This window comes from Gavialis gangeticus, unplaced genomic scaffold (assembly GCF_001723915.1).
Source record: "Gavialis gangeticus isolate Ggan-Ray unplaced genomic scaffold, GavGan_comp1, whole genome shotgun sequence".
Lineage (NCBI taxonomy): Eukaryota > Metazoa > Chordata > Crocodylia > Gavialidae > Gavialis > Gavialis gangeticus.
Window position 1 is genome coordinate 7412 of NW_017729006.1, and position 18242 is coordinate 25653.

Consider the following 18242-nt stretch of genomic DNA (forward strand, 5'->3'; position numbering starts at 1 on the left):
CCCCCCCCCCCCCCCCCCCCCCCAAAATAACAGACAAGACAAACTGTGCATATACTAGAGCAGAAGTTAGGTCCTGATTCAGCAAGGTACCTAAATTCAACCCTATTTAGCAAATCACATACTTAACTTTAGGACATTTAAAATAAAAATGTAAAGTTGACCTAGATTAGTGTTGCTTTTGTCTGTTCAACAGCTTATAAGAATCGGTCATATAAGAATGGAGCACGTAAGAAGCCCCTGCCCTAGGGGCTGCAGGCATGGGCATGCTGGGTGCCTGCCCCCACAGCCAAGTGTGGCAGGGCAGTCTTCCATAAAAGTTAACATTCAATAAAAGTTGTTGTTAATGAAAACCTAATAGACTTTTATTAAAGAATTCTACGTGGTGAGCTTTACTTAAGTTGTTGTTTAATAAGTGGTGAGTTTTACTTTCTTAAAATAGCTGAAGAACAGCCTGTGTGCTGCTGTTCAATGGTAATCAACCCCATGTCGGGCTCCCTCAGCTGATCAGAGGTATGCAAGAGCCGGGCCTGAAAAACGCCTGAAATTAGTCCAGCGAGCCTGAAGGGAGCCCATTTTCTCTCTTCAAGAGCCTGAATTACAGTGGTCACTAAACATAACCTCTGATGAATGGGAAGCAAATGAACTGGGGGGGGGGGGTAACGAAGTAAAGGGTGCAGATGTATGACAACATGGCTATTCAGTTTAATGCATTTTTAATTGAAGTTTAATATACTTGTTTCTTGTAAGCCAGGCTGCATGATTTAAATATATCAACCAGATGTCCAGGTGGCTTGCTTCCTCTAGTTTGGCTCAAAAATGGGCTAGTTTTGCATTTCAGGCTTTTGCATCCATTCTGCAAAAATCCAGTCTGTCTTGTTTTTCCTGGACAGTCTGCAAGATATGTGTCTTGTGTTAATTTCCAGCTCTGCTAATTTGTTTTCGCCTCATCTGTTCCCAGTGCATTGATTTTAATTATACTTGTTTGACAAACTGCTTCTTCCTATACCCCCCACAATTCTCTCTCTTGACTGCCCTAACACTGTTAATCAAAGCATTTTGTAAGAATTGACCCAAATTCTGCTTTGTTTTGCTTCAGTATCAAGACACACAATAATTTCACTGAAAATCAGTAAAGTTACTTTAAACATACTGCAGCATAAATATGGCTCAAACTTAATCTTACATTGACAATTACAGACATCTGAATTGAAAGGAAAAATACAGGACATGTCCAAAAAACAATGTTTGGGCCTTGTCCTTAATAGATTTTTGTGTCATCAACATTATGTCAAGTGATGATTATGTGATAAGAAAATTACAAATTATAAGGACAGGGAAATAAGAATTGGATGTTGCTAACAGTCAAGTTTGTTGATATACATATTCTAATGTAATGGAAACATATTGCATCTTGGTGGCAGAATTTTTTTCAGTTCTAAAACAACATAGGATTTCTAAATTATTTCTGACATTATATATAATGATGATTAATCCTAGCCACTGCATTTTTGCCACTGATCACAATTTCAATATATATGCTGAAAACAAAGAAATAAAAGGATTTTATTTTTATTTTGTATCTATCTAAGGTTGTGATTTTTATAATGAATTACTTTTCAGTTGAGTGATGAAGTGCCTTTTTAAAGTGGAAGTTGATTATTTTCCTTTTTCTGAAAGGGGATGTTTTGTAAAAGTGCAGAAAATTAAACAAAGCCTAGAAAGGGTGTGTGTTACAACAACTACATTTGTACCAAATGCTAAAATGTCAGTAGTTCATTTCTCAAAGGCTGAAGAGATATCTGCTGATGTTTAATAGACTTTTGCTTTTGTTCTACAGAAAAATTCAAAGAAAGAGGAAAGGCAGGTTCTCATTTTGATACAGCACGAAGACGAAGTAGAGCTGTCCTTTATCATATCTCCGGACACCTACAAAGAAGAGAGAAGAACAAATTAAAAATTAATAAAGTAGGTGTAATTCATACTAGCTTCATTTTCTCCCTCTTTTTGGCAATTCTGTTCCCATGCTGCTGAAAGAGCAGAAGATGGTCTCCATAGCCTTACTAATTATTTTTCATTTTCTTTGACAATTTCTTTGAATTGACATTTCTTTTAAAGATTGTACTGTAAAAGGTCAACAAATATGTAAGGAAAGGCTCTAATCATAGTATTGTAGCCAGTGCATAAAACCATATTGGACAGACATAGCTATAGTATTTCTGCTACTGTTTATGAACCTGGGAAGTATGTTTATATACAGGTTATACATTATACATACAGATTTTTTTCTGTAAAGGAAACAAGCCATATGAACTTTTTCAAAAATTTAAAACGTTAACCTCCAATTTTCTCCTATATAACTCTTTTTATGCTTTTTACCAAAGGACCTTTGAATAAACTCAAGTCACTGCTCTAGTTAAATCTATGTATTGTACACAATCCAGAAGGAGATGTTATTGAGGATAACATTTGATATGAATGTATCTAACTTAATACAATACAAAAAAGCCATGTACTGGCATTTTAATTGCAGTAATACTCTCTTTGACTTAAGAAAATCCTGATGGTAATTTCTAACACATCACACATACTAAGGAAGCTCACCAATTACTCTGTAAATGATGCTTCTATTTTTACCTATTAGTTTTATTCTGCGTCAGTCTGTCTATTATTTAGTTACTGCCTTTGAGTCCAAGTAGGCACAAAGTAAAATAATGATGAATTCTGGGTAAAACCCGTGGGCTTTCCTCCTTAAACTTTAATGGGCAGATGCAGCCTTTAAGTGTTACTATGGTGCCCTTGGTGTCTACACTCTTCCTTCAATCAATGTAAATGTCTAAGTAAACTGGTAAGCCACATAGTGCCAGTCATTGGCTTAATGGGTACCTCAAGTACCCAGTTCTCAGCTGTTGTAAATTGGGTTCACCCCACTTTCATCAGTGTTTTTGGTTTTTGTTTTGGTTTTTTAGTTTGTTGGGGGGGCGGGTTTACTGCTGGCCCAAAGTATGATTGAACTCCTACTGCAAATAGCTTTTCTCTGCAAATAAATACATTGAGTGGGGAAGAAAAGGGAAGGAATGTACTTTTTAAGCTAAGGGACAAGGATGGCACAGGAACAAATGAGTATAACCAATTATGAATAAACTTAGTCTGGGAATTTAGATGGCTTCTAACCTCCTAGTTCTTAAAGATTCTGTTAGTCTTCCAGCAGGAGAAGTAGGGATAAGAAACTTACTGGTTTTAAGATGAGCCCAACATGTATTTATGAAAGGAATTATGTCCCTTTCAGTCCTATGTTCTTAGCATTGCCTTCTGCCTGACTTGAGACTAGCACATCTACTTCTTTCTTAGCATTGTAGCAATTATAAAGCAAACAACATTTACTGCCTTCTGCCTGCCAGCACATTCAGACCCTATGGCCATCAAGCCAAATTTGTCAATCAGTTAGTAGTGGGACTTGCCACTCTTGGGCCCTATATATGTGACAGTGAAATCACATGTTTGAAAAGGAATCCTGTGGGAAATGGAAACAAGGTTAACTTAAATGCTAGTGCTGAATCCAGATATTTCTTGTAGTCTTACACCTTGCATCTCTGATAGTAATCATCACGGATGGCCTCCAAGATGGCAGCAGGTGGTTTGCTAAATCTGATTTTACAGTCTTGTGGGAGGGAAGAAGAAATCCACATAAACGTTGGATAGAGTTGCATTCCTTGTACTTAAGGACATCCAGAGATCATTCCCTGACAAGTCCTTCCATAGCACCCTAAAAGGACTGGTTGAGGTGGGAGGTGTTATGAGCTATGGTGCCATCCCCCACATGAGGTAAAATAACTGTTTGGCCTTGCAATGTGGGGGTATGCCTCTCCTCTATTAAAAGGACTTATCAGTGTGTGACTTCTGGCATACAAGTAAATTCTGATAGGCCTTCTCTGAGCACAGGTATTATGAAGAGACACAGCTCCTCACAGCTATACATGGCACAAACTACCCCTCAGGCTAGGGACAGACATTCAAAAAACCTAAGCCTGAATTGATTAGGTCTTTGCAGGTTAGTCTAACCTGCCTGGGTTGAACCAATTTGCGGCTGCACGGACATTACCTCTGGACTGAAGAAATTCAGGCACATGTCTGCAGTGGCTCAGGCTAGAAGCCAGGGGGCACTAAAGCAGCCCTCCTCTCCCTTCTACAAAGCTGATCTAAGGGGGGTGTGGCCAGGCCCCAGTAGGATGCTCTGATTAGGGAGGGGTGTAAACCCCCACCCTGCCTATAGTCCCAGGCTTTTCCCTGCTCGCTGCTCAAGGGACGGGAGTGTTGCCAGACTCCAACCCCCAGTTAGCACTCTGAGGCAAAGGTGAGCTGTGCAGTGCATGCATCTGTTGATGATACTGGGCTTTTCAATCTCCCTCTCTCTGTTTCTTCATACTGTCTGCAAACCTGATGGGTAAGGGAGCCAGCAGGGGGCTGATAACACAGCATTTATCAACCCATCAGAAAAACAAAAGTCTCTCTTATTAGCTGAAGTTCTTCTTAAACAGCTTTTTCCAAGGAAGAAATGGAGGGACTTTACCAGGAGACCTGCTGATTAGCTCCATAAAGTCCTAAGTGGACCCTGTTCTGTCTACCTGTCCCAATGAAATTGGACAGATGGATGAATGGAGATACACAGACACCTCAGCATTAGCTAACATACCACATGTCTATGGTCTGTGGGGCTGGGGTCCGTGCTGTGGAAGATGGGAGGGAGGGGGTATCCCTGCTTGAGCAGCGAGTGGCTAAAAGGGAGTGGGGCAAGGAGAGCCAGGCAGACCCTACTGTGCCTGCAGTCTCTGCTGGAGCTCTGGCTAGGGAACAGAGGGGTGGGGCCAGCTTTGTTCTCTGGAGCAGACAGCCCAGCCCAGCCCAGGGCTGCAAAGTATGCTGGGATGCTGGGGGACTCTGGTTTAACTTAAACCAGGAAGAAGTCTGAAATAGAAATTGTATAAACTGGTTTGACCCAAATCACTTAAGTGTGATCCTATATTCAACCAGGTTCATCTTAAACCAGTTTCAGGCATTTTGAAACTGACATATGTGCACTGAACATCTGTTCTGTTATGGGCTTAAACCAGTTTCTGATCACTTAAACCCATTTGTGTAATATCTGTCCCTAGCCTTAATGATTTAGTCAGTTCCCATTGCCAGCACTCTAATGCAATATTCATGGGAAGTCCTCTTAGCGTTAGAATGGGGGAAGTAAATTTGCATTATATTTAGCTGATATCTGGAAGTTCACACTGATATGGATACATGTTATGAGCTCCTTCCCCAACGGGCCACTGTCAGCTTCAGCATAAATCAGTGCATCTCCACTGAACCAAATGGAGCTACACAGGTTTATATCTGGGGCCCTAACAAAGAGCACAGCTAATTGTGTAGTTGGGCAAATTAGCCTGAGGCTGTAACCAGCAGCCTTCCCTCACCGAATGAAACAGCTGGCCACTGTTGAGGTTTCCTGATTGGCCACTAGGGAGAGAAGCTTACACATTTAAGTCTACCTGTAGCAGAACTCTTCAAGCCAGCCAAGTTTTGCTTGAAAATCTGCTGCGGTAAACTTCCCTGGAGTCTGTGTTCTTGGTTCTCTGACTCCTGACCCTGCTTGTCGCTGCTTCTGGATTCTGGCTTTTTGGAAATTCCCTTTGGATTTGGTTATTTGGTCTCTGCCTCCTAAGCCCTGATTTGTCCTGTACATTTTGGACTCTAGCTCTGGAGACCTTTGGTCCCTAATTCCTGACCTCTGACTTAGCCTGTGATTTGGACTCCACCCCAACCCCTGCCCCTAACCACTAGGCCAGACTGCTTATGACCCTGATCCTTTCAGTACCAGTTTTAGCCCACAAGGTTTTCTTTTTTTATTTTAGTTGAACCTATATACAGATTCACTCAAGCAGCTTGCGTGAGTAAAAGTACTCAACAGTAAAAGGAATGGCTCATACTGTACTCTATACCAGTGAAGTGTATGACTGTTCCTCAGTTCCAGTATAATAGAGGGTGCCAACTTTGCAACAGATATGAAGTTGCGGCTACTGTAGAGCTGTCTGGTCATTATACTTTTTGGTTTCTTTGTATTTGCCACACTCAGCATTGAAGCACCACTGTCTATAATGAGCTCTATTAACTATCTACAAGTAGCAAAAATAAATAAACACAGCCAATGTGTGGAAGTAATTTTTAGCAAAGAAATGGAAGGTCTTAACGGGGTAACTAAGGGGATACTTGTAATATTTCAAGTACAAATAATTAGAATTAACTTTCATGATTACTACATACACAAATATTGTAGGTGGAATTGGAAAGCTTGTGTCAAAACAGTTTAGCCATTTCCAGGAAGAGGTCACACATTGTCTTTACCTCTGTTAAAAATAATAATAAAAATAATTCTGGCAACATGTTTGTGGCAGGGCACTGTTTATGCCTGCCACTTTAAGGGCCTGGAGCTAGCAGCTGCCAGGTGCCTGATGAGGGCAGGCATTTTTAAATCTGGGGCTGCCCGTATAAACAGGGCAGTTCTGCTGCTGGAGGCCAGGCAACAACAATGCCTGGCCGGAGGGCTGCTGGTATCTGGAGGTGTGGGAGGAGCTGTAGGAGATGGTCAGGATGCTCCTGGTCCTGGATATGATCTAAAACTGCATCCTGCCAGGAGTGGGTGGCCTGGTGGGGCTCTCAGTGGTGCGGGAGACCCCAGGAAATGCCAGGCCAGTTACCACCTCGGTGAAAGGTGGGTCGGGGCACCTTACCCCCTAGCCCCCACAACTAGGTGGGTTACCCTTGTTGGAAGGCCTGGAAGGTGGACCCCATGGAGAAAGAGTGAGGCCATAGACTCATGCCTGTCTGAACTTACCCTGACTGGTCAATGCTGGGGCCAGGACCAGAAGGGCCAGGGGCCCACCGCAAGGAACGCCCAAGAGCTGTGCACCTGAGGCTCCGGCTGGCCTGGAGGTGGGCCAGGGCTAGTGAGCTGAAGGTCCCGGGAGGACCACAGCCAAAGGGAAAGCAGTTTGGGGAGCTATGCTGCCTGGTATGAAGGTAGAATAGACCGCCTGAGGAGAGGAATCCAGGTAGGGTTCAATTAGGAGGATTCTGGGGCCCAGTGTGGGAGCTGGTGATTATGATAACATCTTGATGCCATCAGTGTGTCTTGGGCTGCGGTGTAGGGGAGGAATGGAGCTGCAGATAGCGCCCCCCTGGCATTGGGGCAGGAAATGGGCAGCTTCCCACTTAACTGACATCTGTTAATTAATTACCAACAAGGCATGGTGGGCGAGAAGGCGGGCGGTTAGCCCAGAAACAGGTGGGCAGGCTACAGTGAGATCGGCCCCGAGAAGGCCCCCTGTTACAATGTTTTTGAACAGCTCTATCTCCTGTATGTGCTGGAGCAGGAAAGTAAAAATTGGCAGGGGTAATCCTGGTGTCAGGAACACACCTTTGGTATACTACTGTAAATCTGCACCAATTCGGCTAAGTTATAATCTTATGAAAAAAATAAATCTGTATGTGTTAAGCAGGGATTGATTTGCTAGAGCTTCACAGCTCAACTGCTGGCCCACAGAGAGGATGACAATTTACTATTGCTTTGAATTACTTCACTAACTTATGGCAATTGTTTTGGGTTGGATCAAATGACTCCCGCTCTGCTGATAACGTGTGGTTGTCAGTATATTGCCTCATCCTGGAATTCCTTTTATTTCAGTTTGCTACTTAAAACACACAGAAAAATATATTAAATGAATGTTATTAAGGTTGTGAAGTCAGGCTCTTGGAATTTACTAAATTGTGGAATTAATGTTGCCAATGGAATCTTAATTCAGCTCTCTTCTGCATATGTGATATAATACTGTTTTTAATTATATGATCACGTTATTTTTTCCTTGGGACACTTGCCACAGGGGGCAAGGTAGGGCAGCATAGAGCCCAGGGAGCCTGCATCATGGGGCACCTACATGGTGCAGTGCAGCAGAGGAGCCTGAGGCTGTAGAGCTGGGGGTGAGGGCTGTGGTGCCTATATGGCATGGTGCAGTGGGGTTCACCTACATGGCATGTGGCCCATGGGGAGTCTCTAGCCCATGGTGATGTGGCCCCCAGCCGCTTAGAAATTGGATAGCTTTATCCTAACTTTTCATTACTCGACTCTGCAACCTTAATAACTTTCTCTTAAAAATAGATTTTTGTGTTAGAATTTATATTTAACTTGAACCAAGTGAAGCATTTAAAGCGAATTTGTAAACAAAAAAATAACTACTGCTCATAATGAAACAGATAATGAATTTGTTCAGTCTTAATTTTGCAACCACAGAAAGTTCCTATTATGCTTTGGATCTAAAAAACAGTTTATCAACAGACTATTGAAAAAAGGAAAATATAGTCCCCATGAGTAAGTAGTTTTAAAATACCTGCATTTTTAATAATGCATAGTCAGGCCATAGTTTAATATTATAATTAGAGGGAAAAAACCCTAAAGACGTTCTATAGGTTTTTTTTTTTTTTTTTTTTTAAACAATTAACACAAACAAAAGAAATTCAGAAGAACCTGAAGTCAACTGTAACATCACATATGTCTATATAATTCAGAATTTCTTTCACTCTTGGAATGTGGTCTTCAAAAATATAGCAAACTTTAGTTTTTTAGATTAAAAGTCTTGATGTGATCATTGCAATCATTTCATCTGGCATCCTATATGAAGGGGCCACAGAATTTCCTTAAATTAATTACAGCTTATTCTAGAATGTGTTTTGGCCAGTAATAGAAATGTTGCCTCAAACCTTTAGTAAGCAGTTCCACTAGTTACTTAATTATGTTATCTATCTCTCTCTATCTAGAAAAATAGAGAGATGGAGATCTACAGATATATAGATACAGCTTTATCTCTAATCTGAGTATGTTTAGGTTCACTTTTAAGCAATTGGATCTTTTTAGATGTTTTTTCAACTAAATTATTAATTTCTCTATTAACAGATTTCTACTCTGTCAGTACTCTTATAGGCCATGTTTATGCAGAAATTACCATCCAGGGCAGGGGCTCCCTCAAGCATACTGTGCTATGATGATTGAGCTATTACCTATACTATTAGGCTGCTGACAGACATTCAATTAAAGGTGCAAAGGGATCTGATCTGTTGTGCTTCCTGTCATGCCACACATGTGGCAGGAGGTATGATTGTGGTATTGGCGATCAGATCACAGTCATGCCTAACTGCTGATGCAGGGGAAACCCAGGCTTCTCCTGCACTGGCAAGTAGCAAGCAGGGTACCTAATGTGCCTGTGGCTCGGTGTCAGTCAGCTGATTGGTACTTCCAGCAATGGGAGTACATCGGAGCCTTTCACTCTGATATGCTCCCACAGCTGGGAGTGACGGTACGTATTGTCTGATTAGAAACTGTCTGCCAATAATAATGGTACTAATACGAGCTACAGAGGTAATGTAACTAAAGCTGGTCAGGGAACAGTTTTCTCTATTAAGATTCTTTTTTGTACTCTGAATCAGGTTCATACCCAAACCTTTCGGAGCTTTTCCTGGAAAAGTTCAGGTGTGGGGAGGAGGGTGCAGAAGGGAAAGGAGGGAGAAAAAGAGGAACCTGCCATAAACTATGTAGTAGCTGGATGATTAGGGCACTTTTCTGGGATGTGGGAAATAAAGATTGAAGTGTCTGGTCTGAATCAGGCAGAATATAACTTGAATCTATGCTTGGGGTGAGAAGTCTTTCTGTCATGTGATCAGTCCTAGAAAAGAGAGATCATTCCTGATGAGTTCATCATAACTTAGATGTTTCTACCAGAAAGTTTTGTTTTAATTAGCATTTTCTGTCTGTATTTTTTTCAACACTTCACATTTAAAAAAGCAACTTTCAGTTTAAAGTATAAACTTCCTCCGCTTATTAGATGTGCCTTTATTTATGCTTAAGGGCTATACTAGCATTTTTAGCTGCAAAATTTAGCTCACCATCCCACAATCTCCTGTAAATATGAGCCCAGATATTATGACTGAGGTTAAAAAATGAGAAAAGAAGCTTCTTGTGTTAGATCTTGACACTCTGGAGTATAGTTTTATTTTTAAATGGGAAAGGACAGCTACCTTGCTAACTACAAAGTAACCAGTCAGGGATCAAGAATGCAATGAAGACATCAGAGGAGTATGTAGCTAAACTGAAAATCCCATTTTATGTGGATGACAGTAGATTTGAGAAATAGCAGTATGTCCTCACTCAGAATTTATGATACAACAGCCATTCTCTTGCACACTGGCATTCTAGTCAGTAAAGCAGCAGAGGTTTTTCACTTTTTGGCACAAGCAGTACTTCTCCACCCCTCATCCCCACACACAATTTTTGGACCATTGATGATAAAATAGGTTACAGTAGCATTTTAATGTAAAGTGTGATTACTGCATCACAAAAGGGGGATTAAGGAGATAATTTGAGGTTGACATTGCCCAAACTTTAGGTTTTGTGAAGAGAAGCTTTTACAGAATTGAAGACCAATAGACCTACTTACCTTATTTCATTAAAGTCTAATAAAGACCATTTATTTTAAGGAAATAAACATCTTCCTGCAGCATTTGCAGCTCAAGCCCAAAATATTGTTCCAGATCATGAGAACCTTGGAGTGAAACTGGGTAAAATAAACTACATGAAAATGAAGTTGGTTGCTTTATATTTTTAGTTTCCGAGCCAAGGAAAAAATGCAGAAAGTAACAGGTATCACAAATTGTGAGAAGTAAATTAGATTCTTAATATTTTTCCAATTTTTGTAGTCAAAGATACTGTTAGTAAAATACTAATTTTATTTGGGTGCGTGTGTAATCCGAACATACTATATTTTTCATTAAGAAAAAAGTGCTAGGTTAAAAATGGTGACAACTTTAACCTGATAAACTGTTTTTAATGAAAAAAATTGCAGCATGTTTGGAATATAGCTTTTAAAAAATTCTAATAAATATGTAGCTGCATTTGTATGTTAATAGAATCAAAAACATGTGAGAAATGTTGCATTGTGCACAGAAATGATCAGTCAGAGTGGGCCTGATGTTTATGCAAGTATAAATCATAAATTGTTCCTGGGCTTGAGTGATTGTAGAAATTGTTTGATCTGTGTGGGACAGGGGTTATGCACAATTTTAGTCTGGGGAAAGGTTTTGAGCAATGGCCACCCATTCAGTTTTCAGAACAACTCTCCTGTAGGCTGTATTTCCGTGGTCTATTTGCAAAGAGTCTCTGTTTTGCAGCAGAAATCTTGTAATCTGCACTATTACAAATCCAGGGTGGTGATATACAGGCTCACCATAATGCTGATTTGAGACAACACACACATAAAGATAGAATGGTTTAAACTTTCTATGCTTCCAGTTAAAGTTAATGTACAGTCAGACTCTCTTTTATTATTATTATTATTACAATAACCTTTATGTTAGTTGTGAGAAAACAGCAGTGGTTTAAGGAACTATTAGCCTCAGACAGGTTTCACTAGCCCTTGCTCTTCTCATGGTGTTTTTTAACTACCTCAGAAATAAATAATTCAGGAATATAATCTTTTTACAAAGCTTAATTCATGTTTTATGATGATGCCTATGGTTCCTACACTCAAGAACATAAAGAAATAATTATCAACCGTTGTCTAATGATGGGTACAAAATTCACAAAGGCCTATGGAAAGAAAAACAAGAAGCAATGATATCTTTGAAAAGACCACAGCAATAGGAAAAATTAGGAAATACACACAGGATTAAAAGACAGCTCTCTGATTGTTGAAATTATCAGGCTTGAGTAAAAGCTGACCCAGAGGAGTGCAACAAAAAGGTGATGTTGTATGTCAGCCTGTACAGGGAAAAATTATCTAGAATTTTAGAGGAAGAACTTTGAAGAGCTGTGAAAATCCAAAGAAGGGAATATAGATGTACAGTTTTTTTTTTTTAGGAGTACAAAGCAGATTGTATTCAGCTGTACTATTTGTATTTTACTAGTATCTAGAGGTCAAAAGTAAGGTTGGGACCCTAATGTGTTTGGACCCTAGTATTGTGCATACATTTTATGAGGCAGTCCATGCTGCAGAGATTATTTTAGATGAGCAAGACAAAAGATGGGAATGAAATTTGGTTGGACAAGTAGTTTCTCTCAATGTAAGGTCACATCAAAGGTCAGTGGCCCTAGAAGTCAGCTCTCTTGATATCCTGTCCAATATCCTCTTCCCTGGACACACTACCGCACAAATATAAAGAAGAATGACATACTGGAATTTTCAAGAGTTAGCAACAGGATAGTCGAGCACAGGTCTTCGCCATAATAACAGTTTGTAAAGAACTGGAAAAGTATTTTGGTAACTTCAACTATAAGCTGCCTGGGGCAGGAGCCATCTTTTTTTATTATGTATGCATACCTTGTATTCTACCACCGAGTCCCTGATGTCCTTGAGGGAGCTACTGTTGTGCAAGCGACAAAGCAGATAAAAATAGGAAAAAGTTGAGAAACTAAAGGTATAATGCTGTGTTGTGCCTCAGAAGAGTATATAGTTCCATTGAGTATGCAAAGGTATAGGTAGATGTACAGCAGAATTTTTTTACTATACTTGCTAGTTAGGCATTTTTGTGTATAACGTCTTCTGATTTTTGGTAGCATTTCTTTCCTTGGAGAAGCTCAACTGTGAATAGTTATATAACAGTGTGCGTTGCCAAAATAGTTCATTTATCTCAATAAACAGGTATTAAATATGCTGATTAAGTTTCATCTGCACTAAGACAGTTTGCTACTATACTTACACTGGTATAGTACAGGCCCACAGAGACGTATCATCTGGCCCACAATGCTGTCTGTGTGTCTTTAACTGGAGCAGCATACTGCACTTGAGATGCATGGCCAGTCAGGCGCAATGGATCCAGGGTTTGGGGTGGGGTCTGTTGACCTGCAAGACAGCCCTGTGCTACTCTTCTGGCCCATGGGGCAAATTGAGTTTGACACCCCTGGTATAGAAGTACTAACCAAGCTTTGTAGAATAGATGGAGGCAACTGGATTTCTTCTGTACAGCAAGGGACTTAAAAGAGATGCTGTGAGAGACCAATGAGGTGAGAGTGGAAATTAAAAAGAAACACCACCTTGGGATTCCCTGCCAACACTGCTGGAAGTCCATGATTCAGACTGGGGCAGTGAGCTGAAACGGAAGAGGAAGGCAAAACTATTACAATTGCAAGAGTGAGTAGTTGAAAAATACTATGAATGAAAATGGAAACCTGAGCAAAATGCATAGAAAGCATAAGTTAGGGTATGGCTTTGAGTGGGAAAAGTGAAAAAAAAATGTAGAGTTTGAAGTACTGTCAAGCAGAGCCATCTGTGACGAAGTCTTTGGTTTAGCAGTTGAAGAACATAGAGAAAATTTAACAAAACAAGTAATGCTGATAACTTGCCACTGCAAAAATAAAAAGGGGGGGGGGGGGGGGGGGACTTTAAGAGAAATGGAGAATTTTAGGCCAGGAGAAGTAACTGCTAAATGAAAGGAACTGCAACAGAAGGTACTTCTCCACAAAAGAGAACTGGAACTGATGAAAAAACATTTTCTACTGTTTGACTTTAAATGAACTTGGAGCAGCCTGGACTTGCTGGAACTCAAAAAAACATGACGAAGCTGTCAAACCAGAATAAAGGGAAAGCTCAAATTCCTGTAACAATAGAAATGCCACCCTTGAACTTGAAAAATGAAGGGACCTAGAAAAGACAGGAATATTCGTGTTCCAAGAAAACTTGAATTGGGAGAGGTTGCAACAGACAAAGCAAGTTTGATTAAGTCTGCAGACATGCAATTATCCTTTTATTTCCAGATTGAATAACTTCAGGAAACTGAAGCAACCTTGGCTTACTGAATGCTCACCAATTTATATACTGTTTTGTGAAATTCTTCATTATTGGAACTGCAGTCCTGATGGTAGCAGCACTAACCATGAACAAAGTGACAGCGAGCAAGACTTTTTATTAGCAAAATAATTTGATGATAAAATTCATGAACCAGATGCTGCTGTTTAGGAGAATAGGAGTACTTTGTCAAAATATTGAAAGATGAAGAGAGTGAAAATGAGGCAATAAGAGACTGCTTAAAATTGGAATTTGCAGATGCAGATACTGCCTTGGAGTTGGAATAAAGACTTAAAGTGTTTTCCCAATTGGGCAATTCATGATCCTATATGTATTCTGTCATACTAAATTTATATGGTCTGAAAGTGATTCATACAGTAGAAATCAAAATTTAAATATTTCCCCTTACATAGTCTCTGTATCATTTTATTTTATTAAGATGTCAAAGATGGAGACTAAGAAAAAATCATAAGTATAATCAGTTCCTGATTCTTAATCTGTTCTGCAGAACCATGTCATTTAATAAACTCTGTTGTATTCAGTGCAATTCACCAAGGCCTAGTCACTAGCCCTTTTCTATTCCTAATTAACCTTCCCTTCCTATGAAGTAACGCTTGGATTCTTGCTCTACCACCATCACTGCCTATCAATATACTTTAGGATTGCCTGTCAATAACATCAGGAAAAGAAAAGTTTTGTTTTGTCTTTCTTTAATAGTTATGTCTAAAATGTTGGGAAAATTAAATTATTATTTTTCTGTCTGGGTCAGAGGGATTGTGCCTTTTTTAAAAAAGAGCTTTTTGTCCTAGAGATGCCCTGCTGAAAGCATGTGGCTATTTAAGAATTAAGCCCACTTCTTATGATTAGCAACTAAGCAATATGCGACAGAAATCTGGTTTTAAGTGATGCTACCATGAAGCATCTATGGACTCTCCTGTATTACTTGAGCAACATTATTTTTTCTTTTGAGCAATTATCCTAATATACACTTTTACTAGGGGGCATGTCTCACACCTTGAACTTCAGCCAGAGGCATTTTTTACCTTAACAGCATCTCTCAGTTGCACTCTGCTCCTGCCTTTCTCCATCTCCTGTACCAAAGGAATAAAGGGCATCCTATGCTTCTTGCCAATTGTCTGACTACACTTATCTCAAATTCCTTTAAGCCTTGGGAAATGTTGCAATGTGTTATTCATTCAACTACCTACGCTAATAAAACCCTTCCCCAGTCAACAAAGATGCATTAGAGAATTCAGTATTCAGGCACAGCTTGTAGCTCTCGGGCTTCTGCCCAGTGGTACCTGCTCTTTGCCCCTTGCAAAAATACACCAGTGCCTCAAGATGACAGTATTTTGTGGATTCACTTCCAGTACTTGGCTTGACCTTGTTCTTTCCTGCATTAAACTCATTCATATTCCTTGTGGAGTTAGGATACCCTCTTTGTTGTTGTTGTTTGCATTAGATGACCTAAGCCAAATAAACTCATGGTCTCTGGGGTTCATCCATGACTATCATGTGATAGACTCGTATCAAATGGCCACATATGTTGCCTTTTCTGTCTATGGGGAGATCCATCTCCAGAAAGCATGCTCAATCTGTTGGTCATTTAAACTGACAACAAGCAAGGACAGACAGAGAGAGCGTGTACCAAAGTTTATTGTCCTGCACAAATTCCCTCAGGTCTGGGTCTGATCCAAGGTTAAAAGTTCATCAGGACCCACCAGCATTGGGAGTCTGTTTGAAACAATCTCTCTGATGGTGAAATGGGCTCGTATTTTCCAGTCTTGGTCCCAGTCCAGAGGTAGATTACCTTTCAGAAGTGCATGTAGGGAACTCTCTTCTTCCTCATCGTGACATAAGATGATGGGCTCCTTTAAACCCAAGAAAGGTTTTCATGTGGTATATATGGCTCCGCATGGACAAACAATGTAGCTTGGGCCCCAGTAGCACTATCTAGCCTCTGCCAGGATTTCTGTAGGGGCTTAGAAAGGTTTAAAACATGACACCACAGGCATTTTTACACATACTCCATGGGTGGGTGTGGAGCACATTAATCAGAGTGGCTCTAAGAGCTACTTTAACAAAAGCGCTGCAGCTTCTAATGTATCAGCCTCCCCATGCTTCACAATGGTGGAGCGAGTGCTTTAACTAAAGCTTGTCACACAAACTTTAGTTCAAGCACCCCTGCCCCCATTTTGAAGTCCAGGGACACTGATACATGAGACACAAAAGCTGCTGGAGCACACTAATTAGTATGCTCCAGAAGACGCGATGAATTGACACACTGTAATTAAAGCACGTTGGAAAAGCCTCCCTGCATGTCTTCAGGCACCCAGTGAGTGTGTGCTATGAAACTTCTGAAGGGGATCCTTAGGTCCCAATCTACACATTACACTTAAGGCATGACTGACTGGTGGCCTTACGTAGTCACCCAGCTACACATTCAGTTAAATAATGGAGTGATGAAAAGTGGAATAAGCTACAAAGATACTGCACAAAATATGTGTCATAACTTTATAGCTTCTTCCTTTCATTCCATTAATTAAACATATGGCAGGGGCCCCTGTGGCTGGGACCACCATTAGCTGATCACACGAGAAGGCTGAGGGGGGATCTAGTGGCCTGTTACAAACTAGTCAGAGGGGACCAGCAGGCACTGGGGAAGTCCCTGTTCCCTCGAGCACTACCAGGAGTGACCAGGAATAATGGTCACAAACTGGCAGAGGGTAGATTTAGGCTAGATATCAGGAGGTGCTACTTCGCGGTCAGGGCGGCTAGGATCTGGAACCAACTTCCAAGAGAAGTGGTGCTGGCTCCTGCCCTGGGGGTCTTTAAGAGGAGGTTAGATGTACACCTTGCTGGGGTCGTTTGACCCCAGCACTCTTCCCTGCCATGGCAGGGGGTCGGACTAGATGATCTACTCAGATCCTTTCCGACCCTAGAAACTATGAAACTATGATCAGAGCTCCCAGCTGGGGGGAGGGGAGCATGTGTACTCTTGAGCTTAGGAGCTCCCACCTTGGGGAGGCCCCACATATCCCTGTTCCTGGGAAACCACAGCTGCTGTAATCTCAAAGCTGCAGAGGCACCCCTGCAGCTGGAAGATCACAGCAGCTGGTCTCGCAGACATTGGAGTGCATAGGGCCACCTGTGCAGCTGGAAGCCCTGTCAACAGAGGGGCCTCTTAGCTTCAGGAGCTTGCTTCTTGCTGGTGCAGGGGAAGCCTGGGATTGTAGTCCCCCGACATTGGCAGTAAGGCATGATAACATCCGATTCACAAGCCCACAGTTGCACCTCCCTCCCATATACATGTATGACATGGCAGGATTGCTCATTAGAGCCTGTTGCATCTTTACCTGCATGTGTAGATGGGCCCTGAGAATCCTAAAAGCACAGTGATACATTCAAGAAGCAGTCAAACTGAATCCCAGGCTCTATAACACCATGCTATGAGACTTCTGAGGGGGAACGACAATCAGCGATTAGGAAAAATTCCGCCAGAGTCCAGGCCATTTCATTAGTAGCACAGTGTACCATAAACTATGTGGATATCCAGTGCAACATTTATGGCTGCACGATTTACACCATTGCATTCAAGATAGATTTGTTCTTGACACAGGGGTCCTCTATGCTCTGTTCACTTAGAGGGACTCCAAGACCCACTTTCAGATATGTGGGCACTGCCTTAGAGCCACCCATCGGTGAGACCACAGGACCACTCATCTGAGTTAAGGTTTGTTGGTTCAGGTTATTATGAAGACGGTATTTATTTCACACCTTAACTCTGCAAATGTGTTAATGGCAACACTAAATCTTGGATCAATTAAATTTTACTTCCCATTGTGCTAGAGCAGAATAAAGGGGGAGGGAGTGATGAAGATTTATCCATGCAAGCTATTTAAATTGAAACCAAATCTCTTCTACAACAAAATTTTAGGATAATTCCATAACAACTAAGTTATTGAACAAATTTTGTTTCTTCTTCTAATTTTGAATCAGCTGCAAATATCAGAATATTGCTATTTTTAAAGGTTTTCCAGGTAAGAAGTTCAACCAAGAATTATTTATAGATCGTTTATAGACCATTCATGATGGTTGGCATTTTTTTCTTAAGCGGTTTTGATTTGGGGGGTTATATGACATGTGCATGTAACCATTAAAACAGGAGTGGGCAAAATGGTGGATTGGTGGGCAGATGGACTCCATTGCCCAGGAGCCCCTGCCTGTCACTCTGGTTGGTTTCCATGGAGACCCCAGGAACAGCAAGGCCCTGACAGCAGGGGGCCAGAGTCCCCATGGAGACCAACCCAAGCAGTGCTGGCAAGAGGCACGGCTGAGTGGGAAACTGCTTCAGGGCTGGCTAGGATTTTGCAG

At 41.1% G+C, this 18242-nt stretch overlaps 1 protein-coding gene across 1 annotated transcript in view; it reads left to right on the forward strand.

The window, feature by feature from the left end:
• Window positions 1-1837: 1837 nt before the first annotated feature.
• KCNH8 (potassium voltage-gated channel subfamily H member 8) overlaps window positions 1838-18242 on the forward strand; it is a gene marked incomplete at its 5' end in the record, with an annotated part of 214368 nt that continues 197963 nt past the window's right edge. The window contains one exon of the mRNA XM_019508703.1: window positions 1838-1965. Within this exon, the coding sequence (XP_019364248.1) occupies window positions 1838-1965 (128 nt within the window). The remainder of the gene's footprint in view (window positions 1966-18242) is intronic.